The following is a 19,944-nucleotide window of genomic DNA, read 5'->3' on the forward strand; positions in this document are numbered from 1 at the left end:
TTCGCAATTTTATGACTAAAAATGACCTTAAAGCAGGTCTTTAACCTAAACCGCCGAAATATTGAACCTTCTGTGATGCCCGAACTCCTCACGCCGCACGTTTGCCTTTCGATCGATTGTAAATTGGCATTTAATCGACCCCGTCCCGTCAAATCCAATTACATATCGGGTATCCACTTGACACCACTCTATGCGCATGATTGAAGGTCTTTGTATATTTTGATCGACAGGTAAACATCAAATTGGGACGGCGTTTGACATTCTTTGTTTCCATATTCGTTTTCGTATAGTGTAGGCTGCAGAGCCAACCTGATTAAACCGAATAATTTTCCGAAATGGTTTTGATTTGACAAATCCAGTCACCACAATTTCTGCTTTTTCAGGCAATTATAATGTATTTCAACGACCAATGAGACTTTGAGAACAAGGTATGGACGATCTCTCCATGTATGTTGGCCTAAGCTAACGTAGGCAACTGTAGGTCAAGGCATTATTTGTACACTCACCTCGACAAGCCAACAACTAAATTAAACTGACACACCCTCTGGCAATAGTTACTTATCATTCAGATAAATCAATGCACGTGTCACCTCCAGATACACAGAAAACGGCGTGTTAATTTACAATTCAAGTATTGGTTTGTTTTGCCTGATACGAGCCAAGAAATTTACTGCACATATATGGAAACACCATTAAAGATATCACAACATTTCTACCGAAAAAAATTTTACCAGGGCTAACAGACATGTGCAGTGTTTGAGTAAACACGGAACACCATTAGGTGTGTCTGGAAAACTTTAATGAACAAGTAAGCAACGCCCATTTGTAGGCGTTGGACGATGTATAATGACGCAGTAACGACTAAGGCGTTGTGGTCTCACGTTTGTTGCTTGGAGAGACTGGTTTGTCGAATAAAACTATCTACAGCCTCGGGGCAAATGGCATATTTTCTACTGCGCAGTTCAGTCTACACTGTCCCCCTAACTAACGTATGACAGCCAGTAATCAAGTATAGCTGCAGTCGACGTGATATTTCATGAACAAAGGTCAATGCTATCAGATTTGAAATTAGAAAGCTTGTGGTATTTGTTGAATCTTACTCCTCAAAGCCTTTGGTGACTGAAAAAAGTCCCATAAAATATAAGCAGGTGTGCTAGAAAGTACGTTCTTAGTTTTGTCCAAAAATGCACACAACAGGAATATCAATGTCGACAATATTTTCTATCAGGAACTTCTGTTTTTATTTTTGTCAGTTGCAGTAATCAGTTGTCCTATCAGCGTTTGTACCCAAGAGATATGTAGCACAAAAGGCTGACTTCCAAGTCGTTATTTTGTGAAATAATATGATGTTGGAAAATAGAAACCGGATTTCTCAAACGTGACGAGCAATCAACTACCATGAAAAGGTGGTCGCTGATCAGGTATATACAATGGTGTTTTAACAATAAATGTGTTTATTTTACTTGCATAATGTGTCAATGCATACCTATATAGACTATACCGGTATTGAGAAAGTATTCCACTTAATTTACCTCAGGTGCTGCGAGCCATGCATAAATACCAAAGCAGCTGGGAAAATTCTTCGTGCTCTGGTCTTGATATTCAACATACTGTTGTGGGTGAGTAGTCCTGGTGTGTTTACAGATGGGTTCTTGCAAAACTTTTGTCTTTTTCTATACAGTTTGCTGGATGTGCATTATTAAGCGTGGCAGTATGGCTTCTCTTTATCAATCACGCTAGCACCATGTACTACAACACCTTTCCACCAATGTCGACAGGTACAGTTTTCTTTCCCAGCTTGTATTAGGTTAGAGAAGTGTGTTGATTCACGCAGGCAACATGTAAGTTACATATATAGTGTAAATATTACTGAATATGATTTTGTTTTCAATACAAACCTGTTTTATACTCTTGTATAGAATCCAAAAAAAATCTTTTGTAGGCGATAAACGTATCATGAGACTTCAATAATATTAAACTTTCATATATTTTATAGGAATAAGAAACAGCTTACATTGTTTATTTTTCACGATACAGCATTGTACTTGCTACTATCCGCTGGGATCATTCTCCTTGTTATTTCGTTTATCGGTACTTGCGGAGCCAATACTAAGAGTGAGGTATTGTTGTCCTTGGTAAGTCCAACAATTAGTAGGTTGCACGGTTTGTTTATGAAGTGATTACCATTGTTGGTTACAGTCCCTTCTGGCGCACTTCTTGATTGCAGTGGCACAAGTCGTCGCCATTATAGTGCTCATGCATCAGCGTGGACTGGTATGTACACAACGGGTTGTGTTTATGCATGTCATGCATTTGTTATTAATTTCATGCAAACATTTATTTTGTTTAAGATTCAGGACGAGGCACAAAAATGGTACACTGATGTCTTTATCGGCTACCCTGTGTCTGATAAGGACAAGAAGATGGTGGACCACTTCCAGATGGCCGTAAGTGTTAACCAACATACTGAAAAACCCAACCACAAAATACTTGCTCTGCCAACCTTATTTGTGCATATTCCATGTATTAGATAAGGTTCGTACTGTAGTAATGATTTAATTTGTTTAGCTTCATTGCTGTGGCCTCAACAAACCCTACGATTTTCGTCAGCGTTTTTCAAACATAACACTGACACCAGCCTCGTGTTCGGGTGAAACTGTTTTTCAAGATATACGCGTCACCAAAAAGGTTTATTCGGATGTAAGAAGCAAATGGCCAATGTCTGAAAAGAAATAAGTCATCATGAAGTTTAACTCAACAACATGTTTATTACATTGCATAATATTGTAACCAAACCTGTATATAACCGTGTGATTAATATACTTCACCGGGTTTGTTGGATAACTTTCGGTGTCGCATCAACCTCAACCATTGTTGCGTTTTGAAATTTACACAGGGTTGTTTGGTAAAAATAAAAGAACAAGTGCGCTGGTTTATTCAATCCTGGCCGATATGGTTTTGTGCAACAGTTCTGTTCATAATCGAAATAGGAGGATTCATTTCAGGACTTCTGTACGTCATATACCAGTGTAAGTACTTCAACATTCACGCCAAACCTGATCGGTTCAACATAGGCTATGATACTTTAAATTCCACCTGCTTTTCAACAGCCAATTAGTAGAAAGTGCAAGCGTTGGCATTACAAATGTAATTTCATGCAAAAATTACAAAACTTTAACTTTATGATAAGTAATTTTATTGTGACACGGGGCCTGACGGCACTATTGGTTGAGCTTTGCTTGGTCATAGTGTTTCCACCTTGTTTTCTCCGTAAGGTTGCACCTAGTTTGGTGCCCAATGGATGACGGTGATTGTATCTTTGCTTGGCCGTTTGGTCAGCAAAGTCGTCTTATAGTCACACCAGCTGCACTGATGAGACCCTTTAGGTCGAAACAGTGGCCATCTGTCTGCAGCTTATACACAATTTAACTTATGGTTATGTTTTTTTAGTTCGCAGAGGAAAGTTTGACTATGATGATGACGAAGATGATGAAAGTTCAGGATTAATAGAGTAAGAACCCTTCTAGCTTTTTCATCAAATTTTTGCCAACACAAAAGTTCAAGAATATCGACAGTTGAACCTATTGCACATTAATTTAATCATGTTGCAAATAGTTGGACATACTTTAATATACAAGAGTTCCTCACTTTTCAGCGACAAGGATGCAGGAACATTTAAGCGCATGGCGAGTCTGAGAAAGCAACTTCCCATGATGAGAGGTACGCGCTGCGTAAAATTAATTGGAGTTTTTACTAATACTCTTTGCAATGTTACCCACCATTTTCAGAGCTTCCACTACCTAAACTGTATCGTATTGCGCGTAAAACAACCGAGGATGGATTTGGATTTTCTGTCGATTTCAGCGGAGAGCGTAAACAATACGTCATTAGTCACGTGCAACAAGGATCAACTGCTGATTTCGCCGGACTGAAGGAAGGCTCCCACGTGATTGAGGTTAGCATGATTGTTGCACTTTGTTTCCTGGAAGAGATTCTAAATCCGTTAAGTTTCTACTTTTTTAAGTTTCGATAAACTGGCATCGCAGCCTGCGCAGTGCATGGGCGATCCTGCCTGTTCATGTTAACACTTCTGTGTTTCTACTTACATACGTTTATAGTTGAATGGAACTATGACAGACAACGCCACAGAGGATGACGTGAGATATAAGTTTGAGTTCGCTGGTTACGAGATGAGAATTCTGGTCGTCGATCAAGCAACGAGCAATTTGTATCATAACAACAAAGTGGATATAAACCTTCATAATATGGAAGGTAAACATCTTGCAAGAAATACAAAAAAAAGTCTCGCAGCCAAAATTTAAACGTTCATAACCGCTTAAATCCCTATATATGTCACCAATGAAAAAATTAGTATAGAAACACAAAGTATAGAACAGAGATAATTGTATGAAAATACCTTTAACTTGCATGTTTAGGTGTCACCGATGGGAGTTGTGATTATCGTCCAAGGCTTTGTAAAGTCCAAAAGTGCGATTCCGGCTTTGGATTCAACTTATTGTACCTGGAAGATAGAAAAGGAGAATTCATTGAGGATCTCAAACCAAACGGGTCAGGAGCGAACGCCGGTACGTTGTCACTACTTGTTTTAACGCGTATAGATTATCTTCTTTGGTGTATTTTTAAAAAGGTGGAGCCTTCTCGAACATTACTGAATTATATGCCTAATTAAAGTTTTGGCGATATTTTTTACGTTATCAATACATCTGGAAGCACATCATTGAACAATTTGTTCAATTTGGGACTGCAAATCACTAACTAATCAACTAAAATTTGAAATATTTTAGGTTTGAAAATCGGAGATCGGATTGTGGAGGTTAACGGAGTGAATATCGAACGTGAAAACTCAAGGGACGTAGTGAGGAGGATACGCATGAGTGGCGACACAGTGCATCTACTTGTAGTAGACCCTAAAACTGATGGATATTTCAGGTATTGATTACGGACAGAACGTGAAATTGGACAGAAAAAATGAATCAATGTTTTTGGATGTAGCTTACATAAAACAAGTTACATTTCTAAGTAGAATAGATTGAAGATTTCCACGACGCCACAAACACAAAGTTAAATATAGTTGTCGTGTAATTCACAGGAAGAAGTCGGTGACGACCACAGCTTCAATGGCTGAGGATTACTTTGTTGACTACATTGGTACCCAGCCAGAAACTCCAAGACGTAAGAAATCATTATATCTTAATTCTCATTTGCATCCAAAAACATTCCTACAACTTTTTACGATTGCAGCAAACCGCAAAGGCCCGCGAAAATCTAAACCGCGTCATTGCCGCTTGCTGAAAGGAAGCAAAGAAGAGTTTGGTTTGTACGTTGTTATCGACAACAATCGAATCGGACAAGTAGGTTATGTCATTGGTTCTCAATCACCTTTCCATTAATTCTCATAACTTAAGTATTATTGTGTAAGCGCAGACAGATGGCCACTGTTTCGACCTAAAAGGTCTAATCAGTGCAGATGGTGTGACTTTCAGACGACTTTGCTGACCAAACGGCCAAGCAAAGACTTCCACTTTGTGGTGACTATACAATCACCGTCATCCGTTGGGCACCTGCTGCACTGATGAGACCTTTTAGGTCGAAACAGTGGCCATCTGTCTGTAGCTTACACAATTCATATTATTGGTTCCACTTTGCTCATCTTAAGTATTATGTTAAGGTTTTAGCACATTAGTTTTAACTATAATCCAAAGTCTGTTTGTGCTTAATGTTTAAGGTCATTCGTTGGGTGGACTGTGGAGGCGCAGCAGACCGGGCTGGACTAAGGATTGGTGACAGAATAGTGGAAGTAAACGGCAAGAATGTGGAGTACGAAGCACACCAACGTCTCATCGAGGCGATTTGCGAGAAGGAAAACACGGCCGATTTAATCGTGGTGGACGAGGATTACGACAACAGATATAAAAGGTAGCGAACACTATTTGCATTTAACCTACATTTAAACTGTTTGAGCAAAATTGTATCAATTGCTTCACAGGAATAAGCCTACACTTTGCCGGATATTTAAGGAAAATAACGTATTCGGATTTTGTGTTGAATATAATTCCGCCAAAGACGGACACTATGTGGATGAAGTTCAACCGCAAGGACCAGCCGACAGAGCCGGGCTCCACGTAAGCATTAGAAAAACAAACAAAAAAACTTAGGTCTCTCAAAATCTGATGCTGTTTGATTTTTGAAAACAGATCACCGATAGAGTAATTCAAATCAACGGGGCCAACATAGACCGTGAAACGTCAGAAATGGTGTTGCAACGCTTGAGGGCGTGCGAGAGCGAGGTTGTGCTGCTGGTTATCGACAAGAAATCGGCAAAACATTACAAGCAAATCGCGAAGTTTAAAAACACGGTAAGGAAATAGCGCACGCACAATAAATGATTAAATTAAATGCTGGTCAGTTGAAAAAGTTTGAATTGACAAAAATATTTTTAAAAAAGAACACACTGACGCTGATCGTAAGACCGATCCGTTGGTATCACCTAACAAGATCAGACTGATTCCTGCTGTATAAAAGGCATTTTTTTGCTCCTAAAGCCTTCTAAATTGACAAAACAGTTACAAATGTAAAAGCAATTGAACCAACAATAATCAACCATATACAGACAGTGCATACTTTTGACTCATCAGGTCTCGGGAAGAACTCACCAACTGCACTGACATGGCTCATAATATATGACTCAATTACTATACATATACTTTAATAGGAAGTAAATGACATCGACCTCGACGCAGTTTCACTGCCCGAAGAACCCGTGTTTGTCCCGGCAGCTGAAAAAGAATCCGAAACTCCGGCTACTCCTGAATTAAACCTGAATGAAGCGATAACGATGGTTGGCACAACAGACTATGCCGCTATAACCGACACAATACTAAAAGGTATTCAAAATCTCTTTCGACATATAGGTGGTAATAATAGCAAAGCTAAATTTGAACAAGGAATGTATGTAATCCTAAGTCGTTTGATAGACGTTATTGATGATACATATATTTCGCCTGTATTTACAGACATCAGTATCGCTTGTTCAAATAAATAACAAAAACGACTAAAGATTACTTACAGGAGTTGTTGTAAAATATGTTACGGAGTCTTCGTTGGCCATAGAGGCAACAGGAAATTTAAAGTATACAAATTTTCATTTGAAGGAGAAACAAAATTGTTTACCCACAGGGTGTACTGATAAAAACCTTGCATATATAGGACGAAGTACATCTTCAGACCGGGAAGGTGAATCGCGCAAGTGCGTATTGAGAAAGGGGTCGGAAGAGGAGCACGGCTTCTTCCTCGCAATAGACAGAGATCGCAAGGGTCAAGTTATTCGAAGGTACGTCACAAACGCATGGCGTTGTCCAACATTTACATACAAGCAACGTTAACAAGCAACTCTGGCGTTGAATACCCAGTTTTAATTGTGACAAAAACGTATACTACATGCACAGTTAGACGCACAGAGCAACGTATAGCAGAAAATAACCTATAGCAAGAAGTTCTTAACAAAACCATGTGTGGAAGTCAAATTAATTATTATTTATGAAAGAAAATTTTTGATTTCAGAGTGGTTGAAAACGGTGCAGCTGATCGGTCAGGCCTTCGGAACGGCGATAGAATATTAGCCATCAACGATGTGCAAGTTACAGCAAAGAAACATGATGAGGTAATTCCTGATTGTATAATTGCCATCCGAGTAAAATTTGGACATGGTTTGCGAAGTCGGCAATCTCTCATTACAAATTCAATGACTTAAAATCGATGAGATTTACAAACTTTTCAAACTGACCACAAGAAAACAAATTACTTTCCTGTTTGGATAATGTCAGATACAGTTAGGTCGAAAAACATAACATCAATAAACATACTTTTAGCATCTCCCTGCTTTCCTAACATCAGTAGTGCTGGCAGTAAATTAAGGATTGCAGCATCACCCACTAAATGATAAAAGGCAACTGCATAATTAGGTCGACTTAATCATTTGCTTCGCAGAAAATAAAGTGACTGACTACGGTAGTAAAGCAACAAGCATTTTTCAGGTTGTTTCTTTGATACACGAAAGCGGGGATGTGGTTGAGTTTATGGTGATCGATGAAAGATCGGATGACCTCGGAGCAAGAAGTCGCGATTGCCTGTTCCGCATCAAGAGAGGGAAAGGAGGATACGGGTTCTACCTGTGGTACGATGAGGACGGCCATTATGTCCAGGATATCACAACCCATAGCCCTGCTGACAAAGCCGGTATGTTCCCAAATTTGTGTTATGAGCTCCAGCAAGGAATCTCAGCTTATTTAGATTTAGAAGATAATGATGAGGCCAGTTGCTATATCAACCAATTGTATCTTCTGTAAGTGAGGCTGTCCCCAACTGTTCTATAAGCCAGCACCACGAAAAATAGTTTTTTGTACCCTGAAATGCTTTCAATAAAAAATACTATGGAAAACAGAGAATGCTGTGCAAGACAACTTTTTGCCGATGCCAATGAACAACAACCTGCATTAACCAGTACAAGAATTTACCCTTTTCGTTTGCGTTGTTATAAAGGGTTGCGGCCAGGTGATCGGCTGGTTGAAATTAACGGCATCAACGTTGAAGAGGAAACACATGAAGATGTTTTCTATCGAATCAAAGCCTGTACTAACGTGGTGACTCTGATGGCCCTGGATGCCAAAACCTACGCCTACTGCAAGAAGAATTCTGTAGATCTAAGTTCAAAGAAATTAAATACCGCCACATTGGAAAATAAAGCAGGTACACTAAACCAAGATCACATTATGTTGACAACTTGTGATGGTCAAAAATTGGTCAAATTTGCATAGCTTAGCACTATGACAAGTTTCAAGTCAAAACGCCTCACATGCTATGTATTTCGCAGTAGTTTACTATAAACTTGCAAAAATCAATCAAAAGATTGGCAAAATTTTGTACTGAAAATTGCCACCGGTTTTCGTATTTCAGACGCCGTGCAAAAACCCAAACCGACAGAGAAAAAGACGGTTCGGCACGAGGTGATTCTACGTAAATCGCGAAGGGACGACGGCTATGGTTTCCACCTCGCTTACTCCAACTCGTTTATGGAGGAAAGCGGGAGGAATGTTGGTCACGTGGTACACTGGGTGGAGAAGGGAGGACCAGCTGACGTTGCTGGAGTTCGTGATGGCGATCGAATAATTAAGGTACAGAAATTGCGAGGATATTCCTTGTAGAAACAGACGTTACTAACCTAACAACAATTCCAGGTGGAAGTATGTTTCAAAAAGTACAAATTTTAAGAAAAATCAAGCAAAACTATATAATCGCATGTGCTTAATTGCGCGTATGAAGCCTTGGTTCATGATTATCACATCTCTTTTCCTTCCAACAGACGAATGACTAAATCCAATTAACTTATGTGGCTGCATTAAACTCACAACAACTTTTTAGGATGTTTCAAAAACAGACCCAAATTATTTAAAACATTTATCAATAGGTCAAGTTTTAAAGTAAAAATTGCTGTCATTTCAAAAGGTGAACGGCGTAAACGTTGAACGTGAGGATCACGAGCAAGTGATGGTTAGAATACATAGTAACGGCATGAACACGGTTATCCTGGTGGTGGAGTTTCAAGAAGGCAAGTTTGTGATCAGTATGTTACAATGCATGTGTTGTTAGTGAAAACCATTCTGTTGTACAGACGCCATGTTGCCTCACGATGTGGTTATCAAAAAAGAAAATGGATCGTTTGGATTTTACCTCTGGTTCGATGAAAACGGCCATTACATTGAAGATGTAACCATCGGATCCACTGCAGATGAAGCGGGGTTAAAAGTCGGCGACAGACTAATGAAGGTATGTTTTCCATTTGGGAAAGCTCATAAGTTACAATTACATGTAAGGTTTGGGCTGACAAAATTTCGGAACGGAACAACGATCTTATAAACAAATCAGTAGGTGTTTTGTTCTTCAGTAGGTACATCCACAATTACGGGATATTTTAAGGCAGAATATATTTTAGAAATATTACGATGCATGATCGACAGCCTGTCAGTGTCCTTTTTGCGCTATTAGATCCAGCTTATTTTCCACTGTACTTCAATACACTTGTGTATGACAGACTGCAATAGTCGTAATTTTTTAGTAGCCTTCACTTCCACTATGCAAGTTCAAAAATGGGAAACAAATTGATGAACAACTGACACAGTAATTGGTGATTTCGTTCATAGGTGAATGACGTGGAAATCGAAAGCGACAACCACGAGATGGCGGTAGGGCGCGTGCGTGACGCCGGTGATGAAGTAACTTTGAACGTTGTCAGCGTTAAGTCGACGGAAACGAGACAGGAACAAGCAGCCCCGAAAGTTTGCAATGTAAAAGTAACATTTTGACACGAATGAACGGATTACTATCTACAAGTATTTTACAACAGATCATCAAAAAGTTCGGATCGTATGGTTTTTGCATACAAGAAGACAAACAAGGGTTGTATGTGGAGTTTGTACAACCAAAGAGCGCGGCTGAGGATGCTGGGCTACATGCTGGAGACAGGATACTGGAAATCAACAACGAAAGTGCTAAAGGTTGGAAAACTATTGCCTTAGCTGGTTAAACGATACTTTTGCTTAAGGTGGGTTATATTCTTTACACAGGAATCTGTCACACGGAAGCTATAGGAATAATAATGCGCTCAAGATCATCAGTGGCCCTAACAGTCCTTTCCGCCAAAAAAGATCCACACAACTCAAAGCGGAGCAACTCAAGGTGAATGACTTCCTGCAGCAAGTACTAACGTATAACTTAGGATCGTAACTCATGATTTTATGAATCTTCAAAGCAAACATTAAAGCCCATGTAACTGCTAAGAAATTCACTTTTTCAGACGTTTCGATTGGAACTACAAGGCATTTCACATTCAGAATGATTGTAGTTCCATCGAAACGTCTGGAAAACTAAATTTCTTAGCAGTTACATGGGCTTTACAGTTTGTTTTACTAACGTATAGTGCAAGGTTGCAATTTTCGTTTTATCCTTGTACTCAGCAGCACTGGCCTGAAGCTTCAACACAACTCGGCTGCTGCCATCTTCGATCAACTTCTCGGAAACACACAATTTGATTACGTTGTGGAAAAACGGGAATACGGAAAAGATGAAGGATTACAAAGATCTCAGCAGTCGGGAACAGATATGAGAAACGACGACAAAAATGATGCGCACGAGTGAGCTCAAACCCTAGTTGGATTTTTACCATATTCATGATGGAATTAGTGTGGAAATAAATTTACATACCCAGTTTGGTGCAGTAATTACACATTGACGCTGCAACACGTAACCACAGTAACCTTTATTTTAGACTTCCTGTTATCAACATTCGCCACAGCTTGCGAAAACGCAACAACAAGAGAAGGAGCCTACGCAAAAAACTGAAGCCGTCGTTTAGAAGGTAACAGCCTTAGTTGTCTACTACGCCCGTTGGCTTTTGACTTTGAACACCTTCTGAACAGAACCAAAGCTGTTTCGGCTAAGACAAGGTTCTCCAAGGGAGAAGATAATGTTGCTTTTGCGGAAGAAAAACCTGAAGTGACCTTTTCAGAGGAAATCGTAAAAGAGGTGGGAGACAAAGCTTTAAAGTAAAGTCTTCCAAGGCACGGCTAACGTTTTTGTGCACAGGGCCATTACCTGGAGGAAACACTTAAGCGTGTAGAAAAAAGTGCAACCACTAGACGACGCACTATTTCCAAAAGACCGAAAGTTCCAACGCTGGAAAAAGACCACAGCAATAAGGTAAAGCATTTGCACAAACATGTAAGGGCGACACAAAGACAAAAACTGAAGTTTGAAACTTGGACAACCTTGTGTTGCAAACACAATCGTAAAGAAAACCACGATCCTGCCAGGACTCGAACCTGGAATCTCCTGATCCGTAGTCAGGCGCCTTATCCATTGGGCCACAGGACCACTTGCTGAAGAGCTCTTAATGCTTCTTTATCTGTTTTGTGACCGAAGTTTCGTGAGGAAGCAATAATAACTCTTGGCTTCCTGTCCGCGACGCAACAGCCGCTGTGTTAATTCCTTATTATATTTTCTGATCGCAACGATGAAGATAATGCATGATATCTAGATGTAGCCATTGTTGGCCAGAAGAATCAGTTTTTGTGTAAAATATGCTTCATTATTGTAATAATCTCGAGTCATGCGTTCTATTCTATACAAGCTTATTTAAAAAACATAGGAAAATTAAACACCTTAATCTTCCGCTTAGACAAAAAACACGACCAGAAGAAAGTTTCACCTGGCAACATCCGGGACATTAAGATGGAAATTCGAGGAAACCGATTCGCGAAAACCTGGTCACGTGTTCACCAGAACGGTTCAGGACGACTTTGATGACCTTTTCACGCCTGCTGAGGGCAGCAACCAGACTACCCTTAATGCAGTGGTGCACGAAACTGAAGACGGTTTTGGTAGCGCTGTCGCGAACTTGGAAACAATGGAACTTGACAATAGTTCCAGACAAAGCGAAGTGTGACGTCATTTCTTCACAACGGTTTATGCATCGCGACGTTTCAGAAATATTTCATGTTCAATAGGGGTAAAAACAACTTGTTTATAACAAAAGTTGGGGGCAATCGCAGTAATTACATAACAGCTCTTACCGTTTTTTTAAACCTCGGTACGACCAAAGACAAAAAAGCTTACGAGCGTATTGGGAGTAAACAAGTGGAGTTACGTGATGCGAAATACCACAGCATTTTCCACGAGAAATTGCGTTGAGATTCACATGTTTTCAGAAAGATTGTTACAACACACCTACGCGAGACAACACGTTTGACAGGAGTAGATGTTGTGTTACATATTTGTGGCACAGCAAACATGCTTCTCGCTTGTTGCCTCGTGTAAGCAATTTGCACAACAACACAATGACGTACTCGCTCGTACAACGCCAATAAATGCTTCACTGCGTATTGAAACCATTGAATGAAGAAGTGAGTTGACGCAACCGCAGTTGCGCGCTATTTTTGGGCGCCGGCAGAACAATCAAGGAAACACTTGGTCATGAATGCACGTGCGCGCGAAGCAATCTATCGCATTAGGGACGCGAGCGCAGGGTCGAAGTTTGGTGCAGAGAATGGAATGAATCAGAAAGCACCTTTGCACGCAAGTGTCAGTTGCCGTTTTGGTCTCAATACGAATTTTATGTGGAAGATATATAAGGGGAATGTCAGTGGAAAATGGTTCACTGTAAGACCTCAGCAAACTATGCAGGGTTAACTAGGAGTAGGCATGTAAGAGACCGCCGAGCGCTGTAGCTTCGCATACAGCCACAATACATTTGTAGTCAGCGAAAAGAATGTTGCTGACCTAGTTAAGGGAATTGTTTACAAACTCGAAAGACGTAATGTTCACAAATGTAAGTGCACACATACACAGGCAAACATAGGCAGAATTGTAAAAAGTTACTACGGTATTGTCAGATGGAAATGTTAAATCTTTTACTGCTCGTCTACGGTATGTTTTCAGCCTTTACCCCTACGGCAATGCGTCACCAAGTCCGCAAACCGTTCCTGAAGTAAACATATGCTTCAAAGGTTGACTGGAATTAACAACCATTTAAGTTAAACGTCGCAAGGAAGGACAGAGCCAACTATGGCTGACTCACAACATGATATAAGATGGACACAGCATGCGAATTTCACTGGTAAAGTTGAAATGAGTGAAATCATAGAGCAAAGACCGGTCACGGTTTCATTTCGGACTGTTGCAGTCATGCGTTATGAGGTTATGGTTTTTCTTACGCTCTCTGGCATCAGTGATCAGTCCTATATATTACTAGACTGTATGGAGTTTTAGGCGTGACAGAAAAAAGGCAAAGAATGCCGAAAGAACTTTTAGGTACAAGATCCTGTGCTCGCTAAGTGTTTTGAAGTCGCAATGCATTGTTTTTGATTTGTGCTGTTTATCGTGTGTAGTTTCCACACATATGACGTACAAAGCCTTCCCACGCATCCCATACGCAATCCTCTGGTTGACGCATCTTTTGGAGTAAGCGTTCGAGGAAACCAAAATTCAGCAACCGGTGTAGCTTAAAATGTAGTGGAAAGCAACTGTAGTGGTGGAGAGTCTGCTTTATGATTAGACGCCAGACCTCCAGCTTCCTGGCTCGGGACCAAGTTGGTTGGGTTTTTTTAACATTTCTAGTTGCGACTAACATAGTTGAACTGCAACTTCCGCAAAGTTGTAGGAAGCTTCGAGTGTGCGAACTGACCAATTGATTACATAGGCCTATGCAGAGTAACAAGTAGAGCAGAGCTGAGTTGTTGATATAACCTGTGTTTCTTTTTCTAAAACCAGGGCAACTACAATGCTCAGCAGCTTACAACAGGCACTATTATGTCGAGTAAATCCGTTTCTGTCTAGCGCGTAAAGCGGTTTACATTCTCCTGTTTCAACAGTCACGAGACAGCGATTCCAGCATGGTTTAAAGCACCCTGTACATGCGGAACGGGCACTTGAACCGATATGCAAATGTTCTATTTGTTGACAACTGCTATTTTTCGCAGATGCAAAGTTGTATGTGTCCAATAATCGTTATGTACATGTGGCAGTATTGACGTAATGCACAAAGACCGATGAAAACTTTATCATGACGTCATCGGTGGAACAATTTCGTTATCTTGGAATATGCCTCGGGAGTGTGGTTTGCGTCGTTGGTAAGTGCTTAATTTAAACGGTTTCATTGTGCGTCTTTATGTTAAAACAGCTTTCGACAATATGATTCACCATTGTGTTTACAGTGCAATTTAAGCACTCGTCACTTGATTCGATTAGATCGCATGACTTCGCAGTATTCGTGTTACGTTTGTAAAAGTCACCAAAAAGCGCAGCAATCAATCCTGGTTTAAATCGGGGGCGAACGGTCGAACTGAGTTCAGTCGCCAGTGGACTTCCTGGTGTTTACTGTCAGAGTGTGATAAACGATAACGTTTAGTGCACGGGATTAACCCGTATGGTTGGTAGGAATACTTCCGAACTTGGCATAACTTTAGATATTCTAGTTCGCTATTATACACACCATTTACGCCTTGTTCTTATAAATTGGACTTTACCCCAAAAAATACACCATAAATCGGACTTAAACTGCTCTTAGGCAGCTTACATTTATTTGCCAAAATGCGCTTGTAAGTTGTGCGTGGTACATAATCATGCAATAATTCAGCTAATAACTACAGTAATCAAATAATTGAGTTTACAGCTCATGTTGTTACGTATAACAGTTTGTGGGTTAACAATTTAATTGGATTAAAAATAACTCACTGACCACGCTTTGCAACGTATTTTCAGCGAACGAATCAATGGCTGTGATAAGCGTTGCTGTAGTGTTTTATAATGTGTGACTTGTGACATTTAATTGACCTTTATGGCTATGCAACGACCCTATACTGATGGGGTTTCAGTACATGGCGACATCCCAAATCGTTCCGAAATGTACCCTGTAATTCTTTAAAATATGTACACACTTTATCGGTTGATATACGCAGGAACCATTGGCAACACGATGACCATTCTCGCTTACGCGACAAACCCACGCATGAGGACCGCTTTCAACATGCTGATAGTGAGTCTGGCTGTTATCGACCTCGGGCTTTCAGCATTCATTTTGCCTTTTATTATATACGGTGAGTAAACTTGCATATGTTGGAATGCACTTATGTCGCGGAAACAAAAGTTTATGTGAGTTTGCTACATACTTTCACTATAAACTATTTATATTTAGTGAACTTTTAGCAGTAGCTTTGGGATCAATATTTTACATGTTGTTTTGGTTTCTCGTAGCACACGAAATAGCAAGTTGCCAATCCAAATATTTCTGCAACACAATGACCACAATTAAAAGCGTAGGATTTTGGCATGTTTGGTAACTACTTCTGTTTTGTTTTTGGTACAGGTTATTCAAACAACGAATGGCCGTTTTCAATAAAATCTTGTGAGGTGTTTGCATATTTCTACTACGCGTTACACTATACCTCATCAGTGAACCTTTTCACCATATCATTTAACAGGTAAAGCGAACGACGTGTTTTATGACATAAGACACAATTGAGATGGTTTTATTCTCAAGTGGTAATTCTGTAAACAAGCTTATTTAGAAGAGTTGGATTGCTAGGTGACAAACGGCAGTTAAATACACTCAATTGCCTTTTGGCGATTTCATAGCCATCATTAAAGGACAAATAAGAGAATTTATGAACGTTCGATTGTTGGGAATTGCTATCACATTGCAGTAACCTTTGCTTAAACGCAATGTATCATGACATCATTCTTTTTGTCAGCACCACCATGTACTGTGTGCATGGTAATAGAACTGTTTGTATTGCGTGATCCATAAAAAAAGCAGCCTTTTCGTGTCAAGCTATTTGTACGTATTCTTGTTCATAGATACATGCATGTTTCACGGCCCCGTGCAGCATACAGAATTATATTCTCCAAACGAAAACGGAGGATTGCAGCTTTACTGATGTGGAGTTTTGCACCGGTCTGTTTGCTGCCTCTGATTTTTACTGGAGGTTTCGGCTGGTGGGAGAACGGCCTGATGTGCGCGTTTACAAGGCAAGAAAACTTGTTTTGTTGATGTCACGTGTGTCGTCTTAAGGTTGTTTGCGCCAATATAGGGAAGTGCGTTTTGCTTCACAAACGCAAATAACACAGGGCATTTAGGTTAAAGGCTAAAAATAATCTGTACCCGATTGACGCCTAGAACTATAACTGTGATTTAACGGATATATATAGGTGCGTGCAATAATAAGTGGTACACACTAATGTGTGTGGTACTACTGTAGTTGCATACATTAACCATTTCAACTAAACATAAAGACGTAAAGACAAAAACTGTCGAAACATGGTACTTACATACGAAAAAATACCACATTGTTAGTGTAATGCAACTCTTTTATATCGGAACGTTTCCAACAATTTAGTTGAATACATTTTCTTTCCACAGAAACCCAGGTTTCGCAGACACCTACTCCCTCGTAATGCGCGTGTTGTTCCAGTTTGTTCCACTGTTTGGTATGGTGATCTTATACGCCCTCATTTTCCACACGGTGAAACAAAGCCACGCAAACATTGACAACCGCAAAGCCACTGGTAAACAGCACATATACATATATATATATATACTTATGATGGTTATTGGTACACCACTCCATCTTATATGGCATTTTTAACGAATGAGGCTTTGTGAAGTACAAAAACAGCGTTTTTAGCAAAAATAAGCTGAATGGATGATTAGTAAAGTGTTTTGCGGCTGTGAAAGTTTTGAAACTAAATAAGTTCAGACATAAGACAATGAAAAATGTGTTTCCTGTAGCATTTATAAAATACCAGCATCACCATAACTACATGAAGCGTTTAATCACTCACAAAACACACACATTGCCTTTTTAAACAGAAGCCAGTGACAGCGGATTTCAGAGCAACGAGACTAGTAGAAGCGGTGGTCTTTCATCACCCTCAAGGCGCATTGGTTACGATCGTACGCCAGGTTACCAGTTACGACTCAGCTTTACTCCAACTAGCCCCACTGGTACAACAAAGACTTCCTTGGAAACCCCAGCGGACAACAGACGAGTTTGGAGGCAAAATCCAACGATCTTAGCACCAATTACCTCCACTTCAGAAAAGGTTATAGAACCAGAATATACAAAGAGTGGAACAAAATCAGACGACGACATTCAGCTTTACTCCTCAGTGTTACGACGCATGTCGGTCACCATGAAACATGCGAGACTATGTCGATCTGTCACTGCGAACAATTTAGGCGCACTGCCGGTGGTCGGTAACTTATCAGAAAGCGGAAAGCCGAATGACACAACATCGACCCATCAAAACTTTCAGCGCACACAAAATCAGTCCAATAACCACAGGATAGGTGCGGAAATTTGCCCAAACACTAACATTTCTTCCGTGCGCCCTCAGTCGTTGGTTATAAGAAACATTGCAACACCGCACGGTGGCGGCAAAAACCTTAAAAGGTCACTGTCTTTTACCCCACCGTCGCTTAAAAGGTAGGAAATATTTTCTTTACTTGGCATTTATTTGTCACTACAGTTTTTATGTTACTTAGGACTTTGTCAACTTCAATATCCAAGATTGCGTCGACGCCAAATCGCATGAAAGAGAGAATCAGTTCAATGAGAACTGCAAGATCTAAAGAGGTAAAAAAATAACAGGATCACCTTTATTCCAACACTGTGTAGGTGTCTGATGAGATACCGCCATATACATTACATTCATTTCGTCTCTTCTCTTCTCCCAACATTACCTTCTGCAGAACTTGCTGAAAAAAATGTATAATACTGTTAACACAAACCTTTAAAGAGTAATGGTAGATTCTTTTGGAGTACTTCAACAATATGTGTAAACGTGATGTAGTGTCTATACAGTGCTAACAAATATGAATTTCCTTAATTTGCAGTCTACAATAGTAAGACGAACTTCGATTCAACATGCCCGAGCTCAAAGACAGCTTCTATACATGAGCACTGTTATTTGCGCAACGTTTGCATTCTGCGCATTACCAAGGTAAGGTAAAACTGTTCTGTCACACGAGTGTTCAATTTAAGTCAGATTTCAATTTGAAAAACCCTTTTCGAAGTAAACGCAGTAAGGATAGACGTTAAAATTAGAAGCAATAATAATCGAAAATCCACATGAAATTTTTATCACAGGAAACCTCCTATATGTTTAACCCAATATTTTTGCATGCAGTTTAATACTGAACTTGGTCGGACACTACAACTTTATTTCAACTGAACTTTTCATGGCGGCATCGAATTTGGGATGGTTGAACTCCATGATTAACCCAATCGTTTACGCAGCGATGAATGTTCAGTTCAGAAAGGAATATTCAAGGTAAGGACATAAAATCGTTTCTTAGGCTTTTTTTTATTTAGGCGTTGATTAAAAAGCATTTTAATTTGTACTAAAACATCCAGTTGATAATTGCAACAATTTGTGTGCAGAGTCATGCAGAAAATAACCAACTTGGTTTGGCCGCGCCGGACCAAAGTTTACCCAATTAAGAGCAGCTTGAAGAAGGATATTTGTACTGCATAAAATACACTCAAAAATCAATGACCCGCAATTTTTGCCATCAGCACCTAAGTTAAGAACTTTAAATAGGTTATAGCCTAATATAGAAAACTTTTCTGGTCACGGAGAATCGACAGAAGCTGTTGTTTGTGTGGCATGATTAAAATGCGAACGAAAACCTAATCATTGCAGTGGCTCTTTTCTTCATATACTTCTACTGTTCGTTTGCTTTTTTAAAAACATTGTATTTTTGCACTGTGCTATACCATACCCTTGTGATGCTGTCGATGTTTTCGTTGCCTAATTAGATTTCTCTGTTTTCGTTTACACTTCTTTTACAAGCGCGTGGCTGGCGTTGTTTATTCAAATAAACCCACAACATTTATACAATGTGATTAAAGAACAAAAAGTGGATCAATTTGAAAACCAAAGGCCCCTGACAAGCTGTCGATAGCACACCGTATCGATATAATTATTTTCTAAATTCAACAAAGCGAACCGTGGACAGCTCAGATTTTAGGCGAAATATGTTTTTCTCAATAAAAATCCATCTGAGCTGTCCACAGATCGCTTGTGGAATTTAACATATATATGACAACATTTATACATACACAGTTTTTACTGTAAATGAAACAGAAAAAGGAAACCCTCTCGCACGAGCATATTAATGATTTACTAGCCGACGATTAAGCACGTGGTACGCAGAGATGTTCACCAGTTGTACGCTAACGACCGAAGTGGGAAATATACGTTACGTTGTCATAGAGTTGCTACAACATTAAACAACGCTACAACAATAAAATATTGCATTTAAGTGAGGTGGATACTGGAAATATTGATCGTCAGATATTAGTGGTGACGGGA

General features: G+C 39.8%; 2 protein-coding genes and 1 non-coding gene across 3 annotated transcripts; 2 read left to right on the forward strand and 1 right to left on the reverse strand.

The window, feature by feature from the left end:
• Positions 1-1,270: 1,270 nt before the first annotated feature.
• Positions 1,271-12,911, forward strand: LOC145908251 (uncharacterized). The gene is given in 34 exon segments (XM_082995490.1): positions 1,271-1,421; positions 1,538-1,619; positions 1,682-1,778; positions 2,038-2,135; positions 2,200-2,274; positions 2,352-2,447; positions 2,569-2,700; positions 2,897-3,029; positions 3,451-3,511; positions 3,656-3,720; positions 3,789-3,955; positions 4,119-4,272; positions 4,437-4,586; positions 4,806-4,950; positions 5,111-5,193; positions 5,263-5,372; positions 5,747-5,937; positions 6,008-6,143; positions 6,216-6,377; positions 6,734-6,905; positions 7,228-7,351; positions 7,582-7,681; positions 8,055-8,256; positions 8,560-8,766; positions 8,974-9,191; positions 9,523-9,843; positions 10,218-10,361; positions 10,421-10,571; positions 10,641-10,752; positions 11,031-11,207; positions 11,342-11,431; positions 11,493-11,598; positions 11,659-11,772; positions 12,251-12,911. Coding segments are annotated over 34 exon segments (4,665 nt in total). The 5' UTR covers positions 1,271-1,398; the 3' UTR covers positions 12,518-12,911.
• Trnar-acg (transfer RNA arginine (anticodon ACG)) lies at positions 11,874-11,946 on the reverse strand. The gene has a single exon. It is a non-coding gene; the product is annotated as a tRNA-Arg (tRNA).
• Positions 12,912-14,557: 1,646 nt separating the features above from the next.
• Positions 14,558-19,451, forward strand: LOC145907907 (D(2) dopamine receptor A-like). The gene is made up of 10 exons (XM_082995013.1): positions 14,558-14,699; positions 15,528-15,665; positions 15,935-16,049; positions 16,426-16,596; positions 16,988-17,133; positions 17,438-18,053; positions 18,113-18,203; positions 18,464-18,570; positions 18,757-18,900; positions 19,011-19,451. Exons 1-10 carry the CDS (start codon positions 14,633-14,635, stop codon positions 19,102-19,104), a joined length of 1,689 nt encoding a protein of 562 aa, XP_082851139.1. The 5' UTR covers positions 14,558-14,632; the 3' UTR covers positions 19,105-19,451.
• Positions 19,452-19,944: the final 493 nt, after the last annotated feature.

Source organism: Ascidia mentula, chromosome 7 (assembly GCF_947561715.1).
Source record: "Ascidia mentula chromosome 7, kaAscMent1.1, whole genome shotgun sequence".
NCBI lineage: Eukaryota > Metazoa > Chordata > Ascidiacea > Phlebobranchia > Ascidiidae > Ascidia > Ascidia mentula.

What these genes read in the sequence shown, in the direction of transcription:
- LOC145907907 (XM_082995013.1), top strand. Translation starts at nt 14,633, where the DNA reads ATGACGTCATCGGTGGAACAATTTCGTTATCTTGGAATATGCCTCGGG. An exon ending in TGACAACCGCAAAGCCACTG is followed by an intron (nt 17,134 to 17,437) that starts GTAAACAGCACA and finishes CTTTTTAAACAG; the next exon opens with AAGCCAGTGACAGCGGATTT. An exon ending in GCATTCTGCGCATTACCAAG is followed by an intron (nt 18,571 to 18,756) that starts GTAAGGTAAAAC and finishes TTTTGCATGCAG; the next exon opens with TTTAATACTGAACTTGGTCG.